Here is a 22,531-nt window from a genome sequence, read left to right as displayed (position 1 = left end):
GACATGTGCCCAGGAGTGGGACTGCTGGATCATATAGTAGCTCTAGTTTTAGTTTTTTAAGGAACCTCCATACCGTTCTTTAGAGTAGTCACATTTCTATTTTAATCAACAAGTGTGGTAGGACCCCGAGCCATGGGGTTGTAGGGCAGAAATGGCTTTGGGCTTGGAATCAGGAAAGCTGGTCTTAAGGCCCGGCTTGTCCTTTGGCAAATGACGTCCCCCCCTCGGGTCCCCGTTTCCTTGTCTGCAAAGGATTAGAACCTGCATTACTGAACAGCCGGCACTGCCCCCGCCCCCTACTCGGCAAGTCGGCAGGTTGGGAAGTTCTTCTGCTGAGAATCTGTCCCCACTGTGCTCCTGTAAAATGTATTTTGTGAATAGGTGATACGTGTATACAGCAAAAAACAACACAAAAAGGCATTTCAGCAACCACTGTTCCCCTCCCATCCCATAGTGCAGCTCCACCCCTACCGGCCTGGCTGTGGCGCGTGTTCCTCCCAGAGACTGTGTCCACGACGGCCAGGCATGGGCCAACGCCTCTGCTTTTCCCGGTTGTAATACTGTGTCTTAGGGATTGTTCCATGTTGATACACAGAGAGTTGCTTCAGTCTCTAACTGCTTTGAAGCGCTCCACGGCAGGATACATGATGATTTCTTCTAACAGCTCCTCAATTTGCCAGAACAGTTGGTTTCTTTCCTGTCTTTTCGCTGCTCACAATTCTTGGAAGCATACATTCTGCTCCTCTGCAGGGAAAGTCCTTTCTTCGTTCTGGAGCCAGACGGGAGGGTGGGAAGCACGGTGAGCCAGGTCCCCGAAGCTGCGGGGGTGCTGGGGGCCGCCTGCCAGGGCTCTTGTCCCCTCATCCTCATTCTGAGTCCTCCTGCTTCCCCCTCAGACTCTGCTCTTGGGATAGAGTCTAAAACCTTGTATCCTAGGCCTTAGAAGGACTTAGCTTAAGGGAGTGGTTTTTAAGCTTTTTGTTGTTTTTGCATTTAAACCCTTTATGCAAACAAGGCCCGGTGTAGGTGGACATCAGTGTCCCGAGAGGGGCCCCCTGCTGTCCCCTGGTCACCCTGAGGGCAGGCCAGGCAGAGGGCAGGGTGGGGGGAGCCCTAAGCCCAATGCTGTGTCTGTTCTGCCTGTTGTCTCTCCCTCTCCCTCTGCCCTCCTCTCTCCAGTCCACAGCCCGGTTAAGAATGACGAGGGTGGTGGGTAACCGAGGGGACCGATGGTAACCCCTCAAGGGTGTGCGTTACTTCACACCACTTTTACATGGTCTCTTAAATCTTCACAGCTTTGCAGCTGGCCCCCATCCCATCTCACAGATGCCCCCCAAGGCTCAGAGAGGGGGCTGGCCTGTTGGGCAGAAGGCCGGCAGCCAGTAGAGCTGCCGTGGGCTGTCCCTCGGTCATCTCTCTGGACGCTGCTGCTGCTTGGGGACCCTGGCCACAATCCCTGCCAAGGATGGCCTCAGGCGGCCAGGTTCGGGCCTGGGACTCTCTAGGAGCTCAACCCCATGTCCCCAGCCTCCTTTCGTCTCTGACCCTGGGGAGGAACCCCGAGGCTACAAGTCTCAAGGGCTCTAGAGAAAGTCCAGGGTGAGACATGACTCCAGGAAGGAGAGGCAGAGAGAAAACCAGTCAGCACTGAAACACCAGATTTCATGGAAGTCCCCATTTCTGGCTTTTGAAGAGTGGGAGGGTCTGGGCCTGTGTTGGAGCTGGGATGGTTGGCCAGCTGGAGCCGGGCGGTGCCACGTGCGGGCTCTGGGTCCCCACCGCACCCATCAGCTTCCTCAGGCCCTCACCCGGTCCTGGGTCCCGTCACCCTCGGTGGGCTCTGCCTTACACACCGAGCGGCTCTTTTTTTCTCCTTTCCCAGCCCAATTCAAGGGTGGAGAAGGCCAAACTGGGGTGGCCGGGTGAAGTGCCCAGCGCAGCCTGGGCTCAGACCCTGGCCTGGCCGCCCAAGGGCGGTTATCGCTTCTCTGCTATGGCAGAGGGATCAGGGCAGAGCTGGCGGTGGTGGCAGGCGCGGGTGGAAGCGGCCCGCAGCCCCCGTCGGACCTCAAGGGCTTCCCGCCCGACATCCAACCCGGCCGCGGCCCTGGCCCTGCGGGCGGGGCCTCCGAGCCACCCCACGGTCCCCAGGGGGCGCTGCGGGTCCGCGTCCGCGGGAGCAAAGCCCCAGCTGCTCCTGCAGTGCGGGGCGCAGATGCGGGTGGCGTGCTGCCGCGGAAGCCCGGCGATAGGGCCCCTTTCTTGAGCCCTCCGGACCGGGACCGCCGGGGGAGAAGCGGCCCCCGCCCGCTCCCACGCGACTCCGAGCGGCAGCGCCAAGGCTGTTGAGGGTGGAGGTCTTCTCGGGGAGTACTCCGCACGGGGGTCTCCGGTCCCCGCTGGCCGGCCCCGGCCGGGAGGGCTGGTGGGGGGCGCGGGCGGCACGGAGCGGCGGAGGGGTTGCCGGGGCGTGCCGGGCCGTCGGGGAGGCGCGGGGGCGGGCACGCCGGGAGGGCGGGGGCCGAGCTTATAAAGGCCCGCGGGCGGGCTGAGGGAGGAGGGAGCAGCCGAGCCGCGTCCTGCCGTGCTCGGCTTCCGCGAGCCACCGAGAGCCGTGCGCTGCGCTCCGCCGCGGGGCAGGGCTGACACCGGAGCGAGCGCGGGCCCCAGCCGTCGGCACCGGCGGGGTGCGGTGGGCCCCGGCCCTAGGAGGAGGACCAGGAGGGCGCGGAGGCGCTCGTGTCCCCACAGACCAGCCGGGGTCCTGGCCGCTGCGCGCGGCACGTGCAGCGACCCGCCCTGTGCGCCATGCGCCGGCCGCGGCTCCCCAGCGCCGCCCTTTAGTGCCGCGGCGGCCGAGCGACTCCGGGCCGGCTCCGCGGGCCCCTCGGGCATGGAGCCGCACGTGCTCGGCGCCGTCCTCTACTGGCTGCTGCTGCCCTTCGTGCTCCTGGCCGGTGAGTTGGGGAGTGCGCTGCGGGCTCTGGTCTGGGACGGGGTCTGCGTCCCCGCTCCCGGTTTCCGGCCCGACCAACCAGCGAGGCTGGCGGGGCGAGGACCGTGCGCGGGCGGGCGGGCGCGGAGATTCCCTGGGACGCGCGCGGCCCTGGGCGCCGGCATTCCAGAAGCATGAGAGCGCCGGAGGGGCCGGGGCCCCGTCCCAGCGCCAGGCTGGGAGGGCGGCGGCGGGGTGGTGGGCAGATGGCACCCGGGCGCCCACAGGGGCGGGCAACGAGCGACCCCCGGAGAGGGCGGCTCGTGCCTACGCCCTGGGCGCTGAGAGAAGGGACACGAGGGTAGGGGAATGTTGGCCTCTATGGGAGGGGCTGGGGCGTCGGTGAGGGGGGCACGAATCTCTTTTTCTCTTTCGTGTTTAAAAAAAAAAAGCTCAAATTTACATCACGACTTCCTGACCAATCTGGGAGAAGGCGGGCTTCCTGCCTGGAGCTGTTTAATCTGGAGCCTCCGGAGGCTCTAGCGTCGTTGTGCCCTGGGCTCGGCCCCCCTCACTCTTCCCCTTCCCGTCCCCACCCCACAGCCGGACTAGGGCAGGCCCGTGCTCTGGAAAACATGGTTGGGGTTCCTCCCTGGTGACCTGGCTTAACTCCGCTGGGCTCTAGTGCTGCGAGAGGGGCGGGGCAGGCTGTGCCCTGGGCTGGGGGAGGGAATGCCCCGCAGAAGGCTCTGGTCTTGGTATCAGAGCTGAGGGTCCGCAACCTTGCTGCTTGCCGTGTCATCGGCGCCCCTTCCCGGAAGCTCGTAGTTGTGGCTTTCGTTGCTCCATGGCCCTCCCCCTCTGCACCCCTCCTGGCCTCCCTGTGCCCAGGGCAGAGTGTCCGAGACTCATTTCACCCTTCACACGCCAGTCCTTGGCCCTCAGCTCCCTCCGCTGGGGCTGGCTCTACTGGGTGTGAGCTGGAAAGCGGTCTGATTAAATTAATTCGCGGAAACATGGAACGGTTTGCAGTGTGATTCTGCCTGTTGGGTGAAAATTTGTCCGACCGTGGTGGGTGTTGTTGGTGTTTTTATGCTGAAAGCCTTTCCAGAGCCTCTGAAATCGCTCCAGGTGGAATCTGCCAACTTCTGTTATAGGTAGGAGCGGGCTCCAGTGGGCTAGGAATGTGGGACCCAGAGCAGCCTGCCCTCGGCTCCCAGACAGACTGTGTTTTGATTTATAGCAGAGAAAGGTGGTGAGACTTGGGAAAATTTTCAGGACAGGAATCAATGAAAACCATTGAGGTCAGGGAGGAGGGTCTGAGTCAGCCTTGCACGGACAGGACAGTCCAGGATGTGCTCGGGGGAGTGCGGGGCCTGTCGGCCTTTCTCCTCGTGCCTCTGGAGGGTAGACGTTAACAGGCTAGCAGAACAGACCCAGCTGGACGTATAGCTCAGAAGCTGGTAAGCTTCTCAGAGGGGTAGGTGGGCCTCGGACGGCCCCGCAGCACACCTGCAGACTCCTTAGGCTGTGAAGCCAGGAGGGGAATTGGGTAGGCCTGCGCGGTGGGCGCTCGCTCCTGAAGGGCGCGCCTCCCCACGTGGTGCAGTCTCCTCGTTCAGGGTCAGCAGACTTTTTCTGTGATGGGCTGGATAGTAAATATTTTCACATCACGAGCTCTTCTGGTGTTTTTTCCAACCATTAAAAAATGTAAACACCACTCCTAGCTTGTGAGCTATAGCAGAACAAGTGGTGGAGCCAGGCTCAGCCCCAGGGCCAGAGTTTGTTGACCCCGAGAATTAATATGTGTTCTTCGGGCTGTTGCCTGTAACCCAAATGGGTGATTTGGGCGGGGGGGGGAGGGTAGGTCTCTCGGTCTGTGGATGCAGACGTGGCACTAGCTCAGGGTTCCCACCTGGGCTATATTGGAGTCACCTGAGAGCTTTTCACATCCTGATGAATAATTGTTTGTGCACGTGGGTCGGCTTTCCTGTAAATCTAAAACTGTCCCCCAAATGAAATCTGTTCATTAAAACCCTGGTACCCTGGCCGTGCCCCGCGTGGATTCTGTGTCTGGGTGTGGGGCTCGGCCTTCCACATTTTTTCTTGAGCTTTGTGGGGGGGTGATGTAGAGCCGGCCAGGAGCCCTGCGCAGTGACACCTGAGAGGCTGGAGGCCGGCTCTCGGGTCAGGGCGTGGGCGGCCCCTGAGGGAGCTCGCTGTGTGCTGCCGCCTTCTGAGCGCCCCGCAGTCTGTGGCGAGCTTTGGTAGAGTTGGTTAGTTCTGCGGTGTTTCCCAGTGAGTGGTCGGTGCTGGATGAGGCCGTCGGACGGTACTGGTCAGACCTGTGCCTGTGCTGGCTCAGGCAGCGGCCGCAGTGAGGGTTTGGGTCATCCTGGGGTGCCCCTTGCCTCCCCAAATCCCACCTCCACCTCGTCACAGCAGAGACTCCCCAGCCCCACACCCTGCCTCCCCGGGAAGGGTGACGGCCTTCGACGTCTCACCTGTGGTCCCTGCAGCCCTGGGGGTCAGGACCCAGAGCTGGAAGTTTCTAGAGAGACAGAACACTTTGTGATTCCCATGGAACAGGCCCCGCCCTGCGACTCTTGACCTAATGGGCCTCCCAAAAGCAGCACCGTAGCCCAAAGGCAGGTGGGTAGAAGGCAGTAACTGTATCACTGATAGGGAAACACGGGCAGGGCGGCAACATGGCTTCCGCCTGCGGGATGGATGGGCTCCCGGCCTCGTGGACACGCCTACCGCACGCCAGTGTCGTCACCTGCACCAGCCTGATTGTCACTGCCGTGTCACCGTTTAGAATGGGGACACTTCCTCCTCTTCATCGTGTTTTCACCATCACCGTCTTAACACCCCTGTGAGGCTGGCAGGAAGGCAGTGAGAAGACGGAGGCCTGGGACAGCGGGGCCCTGTTAGAAACCCAGGCCTAAGACTTCCCTCCCAGCCCCCTGGTGGTGACACCCCGCTAGGCTCTCAGGCTGGCAGTGAGCCTGGGGCCGTTCCTTTCCGAGGCCCCCGGAGCTGAGGATAGGTCTCGCTTTCATCTGCCACCTTGTAGGGGAGACTCGGCCTCCTGCAGCCCCTCCGAGGACTGAATAAGTCGCAGGACTCAGATGCCTGGTTGACGGGACCCAAGGGCTCAGTGTGCGTGACCAGGGAAGGGGCTGGGGTCGGCCCAGGAGCCGAGGACGGGTCATCTGTGGTCATCTTGCAGGTGGCCATCCCACCAGCAGTCAGGCCAGCGGGAAGGGTCCTGCGGGGCAGTGTTGATTGGGGGGGGCGGGGTGACAAGCATCTCAGATCCTGTCCCTGGGGCTGCTTTCTGGGCGGTGTCTCTCCCTCCAACACTTTCGTTTCTCAAAGATGGAGAGGGAAGGGGGCCCATCTGCTCTGAGCCCAACTGCAGGGGACTGCCTTCTGTGGCAGGGCCCCTACAGGGGTCGAGGGTATCCCCTGCCCCCCTCCGCCCCACCAGCACAGTCTTTAGGGCCCAGTGTGAGCTGCCTCCTACAGGAAGCCACTTTTTTTTTTTTTTTAATTGCGGTACGCGGCCCCCTCACTGCTGTGGCCTCTCCCGTTGTGGAGCACAGGCTCCAGACGCGCAGGCTCAGCGGCCATGGCTCACGGGCCCAGCGGCTCCGCGGCATGTGGGATCTTCCTGGACCGGGGCACGAACCCGTGTCCCCTGCATCGGCAGGCGGGCTCTCAACCACTGCGCCGCCAGGGAAGCCCAGGAAGCCACTCTTGACCACCCTGGTCCTCAGGAATCCCCTTTTCCTTAGAATTCAGTGAAGCTTTGTCTTCTTTGTTTTCTGTTTTAGAAATAGAGAGACTTGTTTTCAGATTCTTTCGTTTGTAGACTCTTTGCTCTGGTTACCAAAGCAATTTCCTTCTCCCCCGTGATGCTGACTCCAGGAGTTACAGAAGTGGGTCAGAAGTCCGCTGTGTCTGCTACGCAGCGGCTGGAGCCTGAGGCTGCCTTCAGGGGAGTCGATGCTCTGCATGGGAGCTCTGCCCCACTCCTGACCTTTGAACCCCTCTGAGTTGAGTTAAGCCTGTTTTCTGGATGAGGAACCTGGGGCTTGGGGGACTAGAACGCAGGCGAGAAAGGATGAATCTGGGGGTGAAATCTTCTCCTTCTCAGGGCAGGTGAGTCCCACACCTGCTGGCGGGGTGGGAGAACCTGGGGTGGGAGGTCTTAGGGAGGAGAGGGCGAGGCTGGCCTTGCTGGAGGGGCTTGTGGGTGGCGCCAGCGTCTGTCCCGCTCTGAACCTGCCAGGCCCTCATCCCTCTGTCTGGGCCTCAGTTTCCTCGCCTGTAAACGAGACGATAAAAGCTTGAAGGCCGATCCCAGGTTTCTGATCTCTTGGTCCCTGGATGGGGCAGGGCGGGACAGTCCTGGTGGGCTGAGTGGAAGAGCCGACCACCACCAGGTCCTGACTGTGCAGAGGTGCCCGCCGGCCACAGGCCGTTTCCAGGCGGGGAGGCGTGGTGTCCAGAGCCACCGTGTGTGACACCCGCCTGCTCAGATTCCTGTGCTCACGTGGGACGTTTCCCCAAGTTCATTCAAGCGTTCTCTCACCCAGGTCTCGTGGGACGGTGCTCCGGGTAGGCGCCTAGGTGCTGGTTCAGGGCCAGTGGCGGTGGGCGTGGGAGGGGCTGGGCCCATTCTCCTCTCTAATGGAGGCCGAGGTTTCCTTGGCTGTATAGCGAGGTGTGGGTCCCCCGCAGCTCCCGGCACCTTGGTTCTGTAAGTGCCTTTGCCGTGTTTATTCACGCTGTGCTGAGCCCAGATGGGAGAGAAACACAGTGCAGCCAGTGACGCCGTACAGAACAAGGTCCAGGCTGGGCAGGGCTGGGGGGAGGTGGGCACCCAGCAGGACTCGTCTGCTGGAGGGAGAGAAGTTGTCAGCCAGGCCGGGGAGGGGGCAGGGTGGCAGATCGAAGGCTCCAGACCAGTGCAGCCCGCCAGGGTCGGACCGTCTGTGGAAGGAGGCGAACAGGTGGCCTGGTAGCTGGGGGGCTCCCATCCCCTAGTGGCGGCCAGTCGGAGGGTTGGGTTGGGGTGGAGAGGGCAGGGCAGTGCCGAGTGGACAGTCGGGGCCGGAGGGACCTGAGGCTTGACACCCCTCCCCCCGTCCCCATTTTGATTCTTTAATTTAGTGTTAATTACATAAGTAATGTATGAATACTTGTCATAAAACAGTGAAGTTTTGGGTTAGATGAGATTAAGTTCCTTCTTTAACCCTTTCTTCCTGTCTTCAGAAGGAAGGCCCTGGTCAGTGGCTGGGGCCCAAGGTTGCTGTGTCCCCACCTGTGAGGTTAGGTGGCTGTGGGTCTTTGGGGCCACGGCGCGCCCCCGCCCACCCCGACACGTGTGAGAGTGTTTCTTGGGGTGGCCCGGGGTCAGCAGCCTCTGCCCTGGAGAGGAGCCCGCGAGGCTGGGGCCTGGTGCTGCGGGCAGCTCTGCAGAAGCCGCTGACTGCGATGGGCATCGCCCGGCCCGGCCCAGCCGCCCGGTGCCGCCAGGGCACCCTCAGGCCGACGTGCGTGGCGCGCGCTTCCCTGCGCCGTCTCGGGCCTTTGCCGAGTGGGGCGGGTCAATTTTTCTGGTGTGTTTTAATAACATAATTATAGGGAGTATTTTTAGTTGCCTGTAACGGCCGACTGTTTACCAGGCTCCGACCTGCGCGCTGTTTTTCTCCGTGAGTATATATAGCCGGGCCTCTTCTCCTTCCCCGGGGCTCAGGCTAAAGAGGGAGCGTGGCCACCTCAGCTGCCTCCTGTGGTTTCCTTTGCCAGCGAACGGGCGGCTGAACCCGGCCCAGCGGCTTCCGCAGAGCGGGAGGGGTCTGGGGGCTGCTGTCCTTGAGAGCAGGTGGGGGGCCGGGGTGGGCGGGGCCTCTGTCCTGGGCTCTTAACCGCTGACCGCGTGGTGGGACGTGTCCCATGCAGGGAGCTGAGGCGGGAGGGACGCACCTCTCAGGCCGTGTCCGGGCCCGGCTCCGACCCCGGCAGTGCCCAGGTGTGCTGGCCAGGCCTGTCCCCCCCAGCGCTCCTCGCCTCCCCTGCCCTTCAGTGGCCTCCCGTGGATCCTCTGGGGAAAACAAGAGAACACAACTGCTATGCGCACAGGTTCCTTGGGCCTGCAGAAGCAGCCAGTGGCCCGTGATTGTGGCCCGGACTGTGGCTGGGTCTGGATGGGCACAGCAGGAACGGACACAGCCTGGCTCCCGGGCAGGGGGCTCACCGGCCTCAGGCCTGGGCCTCGGTCTCTCTCACCTCCTGGAACTGGCCCTGTGGCTGCCCTCAGTGACACCCCAGCCTCCCCTCGGGACCCCAGGATCCTGTCTGCCTCCAGTCCCCCCCCCCCCCATTCAGTTGATTTCTGATTATGGTTAAAACATCATGTGAAACGACACGTCATCGTAGCAGCACCAACATGAGCTTTCCAAAGGGAAACTCAACCGTCCGTGCCGCTACCCCAGCTCAGCTGTTTCGTCCTCCCCTCCCCCTCGGTGGCCAGGGATCGTAGTGACCACGGGACACGCCCAGGAGCTCTGAGGGGCTTTGTGCCACGGGTACCTGTCTCCCCTGCTGGGGGAGGGGGTTGTCCCAGGGCTGCTTCACGGAGGGGCAGGTCACCCTCACCGCCGAGGCCCCGGTCCCTGTGTGCCAGTGTGGGTCACCGGCGCTGAGTGTCCTGTCCAGCTGGCTGCCACGTGGGCACACAGCGCTGCATCGTCTACCTCAGTGTCCCCCCGTAGCCTCCACCCATGTCCACAAGCATCACCCCCCGGCCTGGACAGACGGGGGCCTCGGCACACCCAGCCCCAGGCTTCTGGCTCTGCGTCCAGATGCATCCCACAGCCAAGTGGCCTTCCCGGGACATCCGAGAGCTGCCCACGGGGCCCCCCTCAGGACGAGCCTCCACTCACTTTCCAGCCTGCTGCCAGCAGCGCATTCGCTCCTGAGCGGGGGGGGGGGGCACTAGTGGCTTTTCCATGTCACGGATGAGCACCCCAGGGGCAGAGTTCTCGCCCATGACACTGCTGCCTCCCGGGAGCCCCTCCCCCACTCATGTCAGTGTCTGGGGTGACCCCCGCCCCGCGGTTCCTGTGGCCGCGCCTCTTCCTCCACCAGCCTCCCACTTCCATCTGGTCTCCCAGCTCCCCGAGCTTGTCCTTGCCCCAGAACCTGCCGGCTGTCCCCCCACCACCGCCTCCTGTGGCTGCCCTCCTCCCTCGCAGACGCTCGGTCGCTCTGCCGCCTTCTACGCGTCCCTCGCCCGGCAGACGTGTCTGGAGAACCTGCCTGTGCCAGGCCCTGCTATAGGCTCTGGGGTCCCGACAGAGCCCCCAGGGGAGGACGGCACGGTCCACGCGCAGAGCTTTCCGCTGAGACGTCAGGCACTCAGAGTAAAGGGTCGGGCCTTATGTGTTCTGTCTGCTGGGTTGACAGGCACATCTGTCCCCCTCCCCAAGCGAGATGGAGCTGTTTCTGCCACCCGCTCACCCCCCTCGACCCTGACTTCCTTCCCCAGGTCAGTTTTGCCTGCACTGGGGGGGTCCATGCTCGAGGGACCACCGGCGTGTGTACTTCTGTGTCTGCTGCCTTCCGTGCCTTCCCGTCTCTGGGACGTGACACTGTGTGTGTGCTGGTGGTTCCTTCTTTCTGGTGCTGACTAACGTCCCTTGGATGCACCGCCACGTTTGCTTATCCGATCACCTGTCGCGCCTGGCGGGTAGGCGCGAGGCTGCTAGCTGCGTGGCGTCTCCGCAGACACACACTTGAATCTCATTCACTTCTGGCCGTGGGGTTGCTGGGTCACGGGCATCGCATATTCCCTGCAAGGAAGCTTCGATCTGTCCTCCTGGTTGTCGTTTAGGGGACGCTCTGGGGCGCTCCACCCTCGCACCCTCGCCGCGCGTGGTGTTGGCCTCTGATTTTTGCTGGTTCGGGGCGTGCGGTGGCATCTCCCACGACCCCAGTCTTTGTTACCGTGATGCCAATGATGTTAAGCACCTTGGACATCTTCTCTGGCACACGTCTCTAGGACTCTTTCACCCATTAAAAAAAACTGGACTGTTTGTTTTTTTATTTCTGCCTCTGGGGGTTCGCTGTGGACTCGAGATCGTAAGCTCTTTATCAAACCTGTTTGTACCACACGTGGTTTTCCCTGCCTGCAGCTTACGATCCTAACTGTCTAATTTATGGTGTCCAGTTAAGAGCCAATCGTCTTCTTTATGGTGTCCAGTTAAGAGCAGGTGTTTCTTTTTTTTTTGCAGTACGCGGGCCTCTCACTGTTGTGGCCTCTCCCGTTGCGGAGCACAGGCTCTGGACGTGCGGGCTCAGCGGCCATGGCTCACGGGCCCAGCCGCTCCACGGCATGTGGGATCTTCCCGGACCGGGGCACGAACCCGTGTCCCCTGCATTGGCAGGCAGACTCTCAACCACTGCGCCACCAGGGAAGCCCGAGCAGGTGTTTTTGATTCAAAGTCCTGTGAGCTCGGATGCTTCTGGCTGGGACGTCCTCTCCCGTGCCCCCGAGCTGGTGGCTGTGACCAGGTGCCTGGCTCATGGGGTCTCTGAGTGTTTCCTGGTGGGTGGGCCGCTCCGCTCTCTGGGCTGGGCCTTCCCACTTCCTCCCTGCCCTGCCCGTCCCATCCCATCCTGTCCCATCCCAGCCCTCCCCTTCCCTCCTCTGCTGTCTGCCCAGCCCTCTGCCCGCTCTCAGCTCTCCACTGGGGCCTCTGTCCCACGGTCTGCAGGCTCTTGTCCTGGTGTCGCTCCTGCGGTGGGACCGTCACTCTGCCCTTCCACGCGGCCCCCCCTGGGCCGCCTGTTGAATGAAGCGGGTTCCTTTCGGCCTCTGCAGAGACGGTCCCAGTCTCCAGACCCCCGTTGCTGTGGTTCCCAGGGACGCAGTGACCATCTCTGTGCTCGCCTGCTTTCCCTTCTGAGTGTGCCCCTCAGGATAAGCTCCCCGGAGTCAGACCCCGAATCCCAGGACGGGACAGACTCGCTGTCGGACGCACACCTGGTGCTTTAGCAAATGCAGCCTCACCCGAGTGGGCACAGCCAGGCCCTGGCGTGTAGCGTCCTGTGTGATGCTCCCGGGAGGCCTGTGCGGTCTCCCCGGTAGACGAGCCGCCTGCGGTCCTCGGGGCCTGTCCGCGTCCAGCCCGGCTCCCTCCTCTCTCCTGCGGCCGGCTCAGCTTAGCACACGCTCCGTGCTCACACAGTCAGCTCGACAGACACACGCTTGGCCCATGTCTCCGCTCCGTGCGGGAGGCACCCGCCTGGGTCCTCTCCACCCTTGCTGGCGGGGTGGTGCATCTTTTGTCCCTCAGCCCTCGTTTCCTTGTCACTGTCACTGCAGCTTGGCCACTGCCCGGTCCTGTGGGTGGGAAGTGGACAGAGGCAGAGGCTGTGACAAGCGGGCACTGCCTGAGGCCCCGCGGGTGCCGAGCCCTGCCTGTGACACCCCCTTCCCGCCGCAGGAACGTCCCACACCTTTTCAGCAGGTGCACGCCGTCCCAGCTGGGGAGTGATGGCCAGGCTGGGCCCTAATCTCTGGAGGTCAGGAGCGGGGTGACACAGGGACAGTGGCCTGAGGCTCCACGAGGGCCCAGGAATGGCACCGAGGGGCCCGTCGGGAGGGCAGCCTTGCCCTGTGACCCCGGTGCGGTCCTCTCCTGCCCCTGAATCCTTGTCCTGGCAAAGGGGCAGATCATGTGACCCCAGGAGGATGGGATTAGCATTGAAGCAGCGCTGGCACGTTGTGTGGCCTGGCAGCAGCTCCCCTCGGGGTCCTGGACGCTGGGGATGGCAGTGGGCTCTGGGTCCTATGTCCCTGTGTCCCCCTCAGGAAGCCGGGGCCGCCGGGCACCGAATGGCCAGGACCTCCTCTTCCCCTGGAGGCGGCCCCGTTGGGCCTTCCGCCACTGCCCCATCTGACTCTAGCCCTCTTAGGATCTGGGGACTCCGGGGTGGCCTTCCTTCCCGTCCTGTCCCCGGGTTGCAGGTGGCATGGCCACGCAGGCAGGGAGGGAGCCTGTGCTCTGCTCACCAGGCGGCTCCCCTCCCACCTCACCCTCCACCCGTCCACCTGTCCACCTTTCTTCTTGGAGCGAGGCCCCTCGTTCCTCTCCCCATCGCCTCCCTTGCCCCACAGACTGGGTGGGCCACCACCCTGGGAGGGCTGTGCTGTGCCCCTCTCCGCCCCCCTGCTTGGGAGAGCGAGGGATGAAGGGCTGGAGGCCGAGAGTGGCTTGCAGGGGTGGGCAGGAGGGCACTCTCTTCTGAGGGCCCACGCGGAGTTGAGCCCAGCTGGGAGGAGACCCCTGGCCCTCAAGGGCCAGAGCGGGCACGAGGCAGATGGAGGGGTAACCCTCCAGAGGAGGCTACAGGAAGCTTCTGGGCTCACCGGCTCCATCGCATTCCAGAGCCTGAGACACTTCCAGGCATCCCGGGGCGGGGCCCGCTTGTGTCTTCCGGAGGCATTGGAGGCCTGCAGGGGGCTGGGGGGTGCTGAGGACTTTGAGAGGAAGGGGCCACGAGGGCAGGGGTGGGGGCAGGGGTGACCTACGGACGTGGCGGGAGCTGCCAAGGGTCACCCCGCAGAGCCGGAGGAGGCGGCTGGGCACTGGGGCCACCGGAGGCGAGAGAAGCTGGAGGCCCTTCTCCCGGCTCTCTCCTCGGCCTGTCTGCAGGTGGGCGGGGGGCCTCATGGTGTGAGTGCGGCTGCCAGGGGCTCGGCTCCGCCGGTTATTTGTAACTTGAGGCCGGTTTCCTCGCTGCGCTGTGTCCTCTCTGGTGGCTCCCGCTGTGACTGGGCCACAGGAGCCCAGGTGGCTTTCCTAGTCTCCGGGCCATAGGGCACATCACGGCTTCCTCCCTTGCCACAGGGCAGGGGGTCCAGGGTTCCCGTCCCTTCTTCCCTGTTCTGAACACAGACCTAGGACAGCAGCCCCTGGAGACACGAGATGCTGGACCCCAGGTAGTGGGGCTGTCATGCCAGCGGCCGTGCTTGGAATCCAGCCTCCTGCCAGGATGGTTCCGGGGCTTCGGGGTGTTTATAAATGGGAATTTGGACATCGTCGCCCCCTGTGTCACGTCCGTGCATCCTCGTCCTGCTTGGTACTGCTCTGTGCACGGGCAGAGAGCGGGGGGCCCACTGGGGCCGCCCTGGGACCTCAGGGGTTTTCTGCCCCGTCCTGAGCACTGTCCCTGGGCTGCTCCAAGGTGCAGCTGTGTCGGGACCCAGGCTCCAGTGTGTATGGCCTCTGTGTGCCCAGCGCCTGCCGGGCTGCGAAAGTCTTCGGGACCTGTGGCTTGAGGCCACACGCTGGGCCGGCAGGTGTCCTTGGAGCAGAGCAGTGGGGTGGGAAATCTCCCAGGCCAAGCCTCTGTCACGTTTCCTCTCCCGGCATCGAGCTGGGCCTCCTGGCTCTGCTGCTGGGCCTCCCGGGGAAAGTGACTCAGCCTCTCTCAGCCTTGGACTCTTCACCTTTAGAAGGGGGACACACACTGTGCAGGGAGGCCGTCCGGAGCAGAGCTGGGGGTGCAGAGCCTGCTACTACTCCAGGCGCCCAGCACCAGCAGCCGCCCTTCTATCCCTGGGGCCTCTCTGCACCCCAGTTGTCTTAATCTCTAGTTGTGAGATTAGCACCTGTCCTGCTTGGCCTCGTGGCCCTTGGGGTGACCCTCCAGGTGATGTGGGTGGAAATACTTTGTAAAGTGGCCCTGAGTGCGAGGCGGCCGTGCTGCTGCTCCCACACCCCTGGGCGCATCTCGAGAAGCCTGGCCACCCAGCACGTTAATCAAGGCACCCTAAAGCCCTGGGACACGGTGGTGGCCTCACCGGGGGGGAACCTGGGGCAGAGATGTTCAGTGGCTTGGTAACGTCGAGAGCTGAGGGGGGCGCGGCAGGGTGAGGACACCTTGCTCAGGTGAGCACAGTGGATGGACCCTGCCAGGTCTGGCTGAGTCATGGCGGCTGGGCGCTCCCGCAGGACAGCAGCGCCGCATGGCCCACCCTGAGCTGTTGGTAGGAAGGGAGTGGTGGGGCAGATGCGCGGCCTGGGGCCCTGGGGCATTGGCCGTTTCCTGGTGCCCCCCCCCCCCAAGGAGTCCCGTCTGACTCGGCCTGGCCTCTGAGGCGGTGGCACAGAGAATCGCAGCCCAGAGAAGCCGAGCCAGTTCCAGGCCCCACGCTGGAAAGCACAGGAACCAGGAGCCAGCTGGGCCGTGACCCATCCAGGGAGGGTGGGCGTGTGGTTGGCATCAGGGCACAGAGGAACGGGATGCTCTGGGCGTCAGGTTCCTGCTGGGGCTCCCGCGGGATCCGTGACAGAGTGTGAGGGTGGAATCGTGTGTGTGGCGGTCAGAAGGGCCCCCAGCCAGGGGGCGTGTCTGCAGGGGGGGGCATCCCTGGCCTCGGGAGCCCCTCCGGGTAGAGGGACACTCTGGCGGGGCGCGAGGAGCCGGTTTCTGTGGGCCTGCTGGACGAGGCGCGAGAACCCTGCGGGGCCTGTCCGTGTGTAGCGGGGACGCCTGGGGGCCTCCTCCCCTGAGGTGACCAGAGCCTGCACGTTCCCAGAGGCGCAGCCCTGACCCTTGGGAGCAGCGGTGGGAGGTGTGCTGAGGTCTGGTTCTGGTCCCAGGGCCCCTGGGCTGTGGGCAGGTGGCCTCGGGCTGAACACAGGCCGGGCCTCAGGTGGGTGGCCACAGGCTCTCCCTGTCGCTGGAGAATGCTCAGCTGTGGAGTACCCTCGAGCCAGCCGCTGAGTGTATGGGCTTGGTGTCCCTGCTTCACGGGGCGGGGGCAGTGGGGGGACAGAGGCCCCCGGAGGGCGTGCAGAGCCTGAGTCCTGTGGCCCCAGGCTGCCGGGCCCAGGAGCGCGTCCTCTCGGTTCGGGGCGTCCCTGGTACTTTGTGACCTGCCAGTTGTGGACGGCAGCCCCGAGGTGACAGCTGCCCCTGTGCTGATGGCCGAGGCCTTCTGGGAGCTGGGCCGACTGAGACTGGGGGCGGTGGACGGGAGCTGGCCGGGAGGGAGGGCACCGGCTCCGCCTCGAGCCTCGTGGGGGCCTGTTTGTCGTGTCGCTCGGGACCCCCGCGGATGTATGCTGCTTGCTTTGCTGTCAGGAATCGGATTGGTTTTCCAGAAACGCCGGATGTGGTGGGCGAGAGGCAGTGTTTGCCGCCCCTCTTTTTCCAGGAACTGAACGTATGGCTTCGGCCGGGCCTGCCCCATCCCCACCTGCCCGCGCTCTCTGCTCTTAAGTGGCTGCCCCTCCTCTCGTCTGGGGAGCTGACCCCACCACCAGGGGCCAGTGGGGACACTCGGCCACGTGGTCCGGGAGCCGGACGGGTGGGGGCCATACCTCGAGGGTCGCTCTGGGCCTGCGATGCTGGACTGAGCCTGGGTGATGGCGTGGCCTCGGCCCCTCCCCCGGCAGCACGGACCCTCAGGGGCTCGAGCCTCCATCTGGAGGGTCCATCGCCCGCAGGAGGTGGTAGAGAGCTAGGCCGGGGCCGAGGGGCAGGCCTGCTGTGCGTGGGGAGGGGTGTGAGCCTCGCGGCTAGTTTAGGGAAGAGTCCAGTGGTGCCGGAGCTGTGGGCACGGCCGGGGGTCCCGTTAGGGAGCGTGGGTTTGTTCCGCGGGTGACAGAGCTGAGCTCCATCCCTAGAGGACCATTGGAGGAAGCCGTTGCTTCTTGGCTGCAGGGGAGAGGCTGCCCCGTGGTGAAAGGCCCGGCTCCGTCTCTCGCTGGCTGAGTGGCCTTGGCTGGTGGCCTGCGGGGACCTCCCTCCCCCAGCACAGTCCCGAACGACCAGCCTAGGCAGGGCGGTTGGGTCTGTCCTGGCGCCCTGGCTGAGAGCTGATGGCGTTGCACTGGCGGGATCTGAGAGCGGCGAGCGGAGGCGGGCAGGGTACCGGCAACACCGATTCCCCCTGCCCCAGCCCCTTCTCGGCAGGCTTGGAGACAGTGCCTCGGGAAGTTTCAAAGCGGATTTAAGAGGGGAGAGAGCCCCAGACCTGCTTAGTCCTGTCTGGTGGGCTGCCGGGGGACTCTGGGTTCTGGTCTCTTGGGAGCCAGGAGGGACCGAGACGGGCTCACGGGAGCCCGGGCGAGGGTGGCATCTCTGTGGCGGACATGGGGCGAAGCCCAGGGCGCCCGAGGCTGCTTTTGTAACCTTTGCGGCCCAACAGACCACAGCTGCAGGCCTGGATGCCCCCTCGGAAATGGCCCCAGGTGGGATTCCAGAGCCCAGAAGTGACTCTCTCCTGGAGGGGTATCCTGAAATTCATGAGCGTTTTTTCTCAAGGAGGGGATGGTGAACAAAGGACAGCGCAGCTGAGTGGGTGAAGTTAAATCTGGTAAGACGTGTGCTGGCAGGAGAAACGTGTTAGAGCTGAACCACGGTAACAGGAGGAGTAGAACTTGCTTGCTAATGATTTCTGTGCTTCTCTGCATCTAAAAAAATTCTGAAAAGGAAAGTGAATATTCTGTGAGTGGGTCAGCAACCTTTCCTGCCAAGGGGAAACGGCGGCCCACTCCTGGCTTGAAGCAGCCGGAGTTCAAGCCTGGGGTGCACCCTGCCACCTCCCCCCCCCACCCCATCCCCCGCCGTCTTGCCCCTGGGAGCGGGTGCTCAGAGTGGCATGAGCTGCATCCCTGCTCCGGGGGGGCTGGTGTCTGTTGGCGGGGGCGGGGGGGGGGCAGGCTGAGCCTCCCTGCCCAGGCTGGTTGTTATAGGAGCAGACAGTGTTGATCTTTCCCTAGGTCACCGTGCACTTGCTGAGTTTCCAGAGCCCGTGTGGGGCCCCCGACACCCTTTCTGCCCCAGCCCTGCAGCCACCTGGGCCCAGACCTCAGAGGCGGGTGGGCCAGCCAGGGTTCTCCAGAGAAACAGCCAATAAGAGATGGATAGATGGATGTGGTGTCTTACATGGCCGCCTATGCGCGGACGAGAGGGAGGGAGGGGGAGACAGGGAGCAAGAAGGTTCGGTTTAAGGAACTGGCTCCGGCAATTGTGAGACCAATCTGAAATCTGCAAGGGGCCCAGCAGGCTGGTAGTTCGGGCAAGCCTTGATGTTGCAATCTGGAGTCCAAATTGCCAAGGAGCTGGAGCATTCCTTCTTCCCTGGGGGCCTCAGACTGTGCTGTAAGGCTTTCCTCCTGGGAGGGTGTCCACCATCCTCCAGTGCCTGCTGGACGTGGAAGTCCCATCTAAGGCTGACTGAACAGGCTGACGCGGGATGAAGCACCACACCGGCCCGAAGGCCCCTCAGAGCAGCTCCTGGCCCGCCTGCCCCTTGGGGAGAGCAGTGCTGGGTGTACTGGTCGGCACGTGATGCCTCTGGCCGCACCTCCAAGCTCTCGGGCAGACCCCTGAGCTCAGTGCCCTCACCTGAGTGAAGAGAGCAGGCAGGTTCTCCCAGGACAGGGCTGCCCCCACTGCTCCCTGCTGTCGGCACCCGCTCCGGCCCACGTTCGTGGGGTGCCTTTTGGGGTCAGTGCTGCGCTGGGGCGGGCGTCTGCTGGGGAGCAAGATGGTCGTGGGGCAGGGGCCCATGAATGTCCCCTTTCTCCCAGGGGGCCCTGACACTGTCTCCTGCTGACACGCACGGGTGACCAGAGCCTCCTTCCTAAACGCCCAGGCAGGGACGCCCTCCCCGCCCCAGCTCCCATGTTCCTGGGGAGGGCAGGGATCTGAAGGGGCCTGCGGACCCGCCCCCGCCTGCCAGCCAGCGGTGGCCCGGTGGCATTCCTCCCCTCCCTAGGTGCTGGGAAGGGCCCTGGAGAGCGGGACGGGCTGTGACCAGGCTCTGGGGCTCTTTGCGCGATCCAGACCAGACAGGCGGAGGGACTTGGGGTGCTGCGGACCAGCTGAGTCACTGGGTGGGGCTCTGAGGCAGCGCCCCACCCTCCAGTCCCAGGCCAGAGGTGGCGGCAGACTGGAGCGCCGGTCTGCCCGCGGCGGGCACCCACGTTTGGAAAGGTGGCCCTGGCCTCGGTGGCTGCTGGAAGGTGACGCAGCCCGGGCTCTTTAGAAGCCCCGTGGCCTCGGGCCCAGCTACTGTGGGCCGGCCTTAAAGCGGACGCCGCCTCCAGGTGGAGGGGGGTGGGTGCAGGACGCGGGGGAATGCAGGTCCTTGTCCCCCCCAGGGGAGGTCCGGGTGGTACTGTCGGGCTGGACACCCTGTGTCGGGCCCGGCTGCGGCAGGGGTCCCACGAATAATCACCTTGCTGCTCCAGGACCGCGCACCTGCGTCCTTCCAGGCCCAGGTAGCCTTCTGTCGGCAGGGCACGTCCGCCTGGGCCGCGTCACAGCACGCGGGTCTGGGCAAGCCTGGGACCTGCGTCGCCGCCAGATCCCCAGGGGACGCCGATGGGGTGGACCGCGGGTCTGTAGGAGGGGTTATGCCGCGTCTTGTCACACGGAGAGCTTTTGGGAAGACGTGTGGGCTGCTGGCTAGAGGGCCCTGGGAGGGTGCAGCCCGCGCGTACCTCCGAGCCGTGGAAGCAGCACCGGTCCCGCGCCTCCCGCGGCTTCGCGTCGCCTTCCGAGTCCCCTCACGCTGCCTGAGGCTGCGGAGGCCCTGGACGGGGTCTGTGTGAGGGGTGCTGGTGGCCGAGGCTCCCCGAGGCCCAGGTGGGCAGTGTGGGTGGCGAGGCCCGAGTCCTGGGTCAGGAGGGCCCTCCTCCCCCTCATTTCTGGCGCTGCGGGCGGGGTGTCTCGAGGGGCCCCACTGTGTCGACTAGCCTGGAATTCCGGGTGGGGTGGGAGTGGCCCCGGGTCACTAGCATCCTTGTTTACGCAGCGCTGAACGCCCAGGCCGCTGTTCCGTCATCACGTGTGTTTCTGTCTGCGCCCCCCAGACAGGCAGCCTTGTTGCGGGGCACGCGGACACACTGGTTGTCGGGGGCCACTCGTCTGTCCCCGGGGAGCTGGGGGACGGGGGTCGGGGAAAGAGCAGGTGGAACGCGGCTGCGTGGGGCTGGTGTGCCGAGGAGCCAGTCAGGGCTCGGTCACCGCGGGGGCAGCGGGGCTCTGGAGGGCCTGATGTCCGCACGGGCACCCCGGCTGGACCCTTTGTGCCTCAGTTTCCCCGTCTGACAGATGGCCAGCAGGAGCCCCTCGCTGGCACAGAGCCCAGGGTCGGGCGTGGAGGCGCTCAAGGGGGTCCGGTGGGGTCTGCTCCTCACGTTCTGGGGGTGCGGCTCAGCTGGGAGCCCCTTTCCTGGAGGCTGGAGGGGGTCCTGCCTGTCCCTGGGACGTCTTGGAGGCAGGGGTCCGGTAGGGCGGGGGCCCTGCACAGGGCTGACCCACGTGGAGAGGCCAAGGGTGCCAGTTTCCCCCCGTGTGGCAGGAGGGCTCCCCGTGCTGGGCGCTGGCCTTGGGGACATGGGCCGGCTGTCACCTGCTCACTGTGGCCCTCTGTGCATCGCCAGGTTTGGCCCCTGTCTCAGCCAGGCCCTGAGCTCTAGGTGGCCTGGGGAAAGGGCGTGTTGTCAAACCGCATCCGGTCCAGAGATGGGGAGGGGCGTGTCTGCACGCTGTCCCCTTACCTGTCAGCCTGCAGAGACTCTGAGTGAGCCCTCCTGGGACTTCCCTGGTGGCGCGGTGGTTAAGAATCCGCCTGCCAACGCAGGGGACACGGGTTTGAGCCCTGGTCCGGGAAGATCCCACATGCCGTGGAGCAACTAAGCCCGTGCGCCACAACTACTGAGCCTGTGCTCTAGAGCCCGTGTGCCACAACTACTGAAGCCCGTGTGCCTAGAGCCTGTGCTCCGCAACAGGAGAAGCCACGGCAATGAGAAGCCCACGCACCGCAACAAAGACCCAGTGCAGCCAAAAATAAATAAATTTATAAAGAAGAGTGAGGCCTCCTCCTGTTCTGGGAGGCTGGGTGTGGGGGGCGGTCTCTGACCCTCTCTGTGGAATGTGGGCTCCACCCCTGGCCTGGAATCCAGCCTCTCCATTGTGGAGGGCGAGGTGGTTTGGGAGCCCTGATCCTCCAGGGAAGCGAGCAGAGGCCAAATACCGCAAATACCGGCAGCTCCAAACACAGGGCCCGGAGAGCGCTGTTTCCCGGGGAAGCCCTGTTGGCCCTGGCCTGGGGGAGCTGGCTGAGGGTCCTCAGGGGAGGCCAAGCCCTGGGGGACGGGGTCTGAGCAGCCTCGAGGGGAGAGGCACCGAAGGGCCTCCCCCACGTCTCCCCGGCGGAGCAGGGGCTGCAGTGGGGCCTGGGAGGTGGCTCCCCTTTGAGTCAGGAGGCCTGTGAACGTCCCTTGAGGCCCACGCCTGACCCCCAGAGCGGCTCTCTCCGCAGCCCCCCACCCCGGCCTGGCCGCCCGGCCCACCGGGCCTGGGCAGTGCTGGTTGAAAGCTCAGGCTCAGGTCTTCACATCCCACCTGCTTCACCTGCCGGTCACCTCAGGGGCTATCCTCCACCCCCACCCCGGTCTGAACGGCCGCAGCGGTACCAGCCTGGCCCGTGTGGCACGTCTTGGGCAATGCTGGTGCTGTCGGGAGCCCCCCCCGAGACGTGGTTCAGCCCCTTCCCCTGTGTTTGGTCCACGGCGGCCACCAGGTCCCCTTGGCCCTGGGCAGTCGCCATGCTTCCCAGAGCCCGTGCTGCAGGGAGGGGACCAGCCGCCTGCGCCTGCTCCGTGCAGTCAGGGAGTCGTGCAGCCACGTTTCCCGGACACCGTACTCGCTAAACCTGGACGCGGTGGCAGGTAAACCCTCCGCCTGCACCTGGGCGCCCCAGGCTGCTGGCGGGGCTCCACGTAGGTGACACAGCGTCCCATGGCCGCCCCTCATCCCTCGCTCCGTCCTGTCCAGCCCCATCCCCACGAGCCTGCATCCGTGTCTGTGGCCTCCGATCTCCTGTGGGAGGAAGGGGATTCCCTTGAAGGTCGCTGAGGTCCTTTGTAGGCTTGTCCTTCCCGTGGCACCTGGAGCCGGCTGCCCCTCCTGCCCTGCGGCGTGGTCCCACCCGAGACCGCCCGTGCAGGGAGCCCCGAATGGCTGCGTGCAGCCCTCAGCTGGCCGGGCGGGACGGGGTCTCGGGCAGGCACGTGCTGCACGGACCGTGAGGGGCAGGTGGCGGTCAACGGAGGGAGCGCAGCCGAAGGGCCTGCCGTCTCGGCCGCAGGCGGGTCTGGGCAGCGGGGCCCCTTAGCGCCCCCTCCCCTAGCCTTCCGTGGGCTCTCCGAGGGGCCCTGAGGTGCCAGCCCGCGCTGCCCGTGCTGGCCCCGGCCACAGCTCTTGTCCCGAGGGTAGGGGCGCGTGGGGTGGGCCGTCGGCTGACCTCCCCAGCCTTCCCCTTCCAGAAAGCTGGGTCTGATCTAGCCCTTGGTCTCCTCTGGGTCTGGGCCTGGAGGGTGGGGGTGTGGCGGGTGTGGCCACCGCGTGCTGTGGGTGCTGCCGTGGGAGCTGGGAGGCCCGACTGCCTGTGCAGACGGCAGGGGACGGCTGGTGCCGCTGGGCGCTCCCGCTGCCACGTCTGTCCTCTTCATCGCCCGCCTGCCCGCCCCTGGCAGAAGCAAGCAGGGA

The 22,531-nt window shown here is 64.6% G+C and overlaps 2 protein-coding genes across 8 annotated transcripts in view; one reads left to right on the top strand and one right to left on the bottom strand.

Moving 5' to 3' along the window:
- Nucleotides 1-913: 913 nt before the first annotated feature.
- Nucleotides 914-20,805, bottom strand: LOC149744724 (uncharacterized). 2 transcript variants are annotated; one of them, XM_089903423.1, is made up of 2 exons: nucleotides 19,212-20,805; nucleotides 914-17,450 (listed from the first exon to the last, which is right to left on the bottom strand). In XM_089903423.1, the coding sequence occupies exon 2, from the start codon at nucleotides 2,893-2,895 to the stop codon at nucleotides 1,978-1,980; it is 918 nt and encodes a 305-aa protein (XP_089759549.1). In that variant the 5' UTR covers nucleotides 2,896-17,450; nucleotides 19,212-20,805; the 3' UTR covers nucleotides 914-1,977. The 2 variants fall into 2 exon arrangements, with proteins under 2 accessions (XP_089759549.1, XP_089759548.1); XM_089903422.1 differs by having other exon boundaries at nucleotides 2,880-17,450; nucleotides 19,212-20,797.
- Nucleotides 2,850-22,531, top strand: part of PIEZO1 (piezo type mechanosensitive ion channel component 1 (Er blood group)) — a 54,438-nt gene continuing 34,756 nt past the window's right edge. For 5 of the 6 annotated variants that reach the window (XM_089903399.1, XM_022582928.3, XM_022582927.3 and 2 more), the window contains exon 1: nucleotides 2,850-2,957. In XM_089903399.1, coding sequence (XP_089759525.1) covers nucleotides 2,894-2,957 — 64 coding nt within the window. In that variant the 5' untranslated portion in view covers nucleotides 2,850-2,893. The remainder of the gene's footprint in view (nucleotides 2,958-22,531) is intronic. The other variant, XM_089903398.1, reaches the window with a different exon arrangement.

This window comes from Delphinapterus leucas, chromosome 20 (genome assembly GCF_059928025.1).
Source record: "Delphinapterus leucas isolate spDelLeu-1000000601 "Yukka" chromosome 20, BTC_Dleu_Yukka2, whole genome shotgun sequence".
NCBI classification, from domain to species: Eukaryota; Metazoa; Chordata; class Mammalia; order Artiodactyla; family Monodontidae; genus Delphinapterus; species Delphinapterus leucas.
Note: the sequence above shows the minus strand (reverse complement) of the source record. Positions and strands in the feature narration are given on the sequence as shown.

What these genes read in the sequence shown, in the direction of transcription:
- LOC149744724 (XM_089903422.1), bottom strand. Translation starts at nt 16,448, where the DNA reads ATGGAGGCTCGAGCCCCTGAGGGTCCGTGCTGCCGGGGGAGGGGCCGA.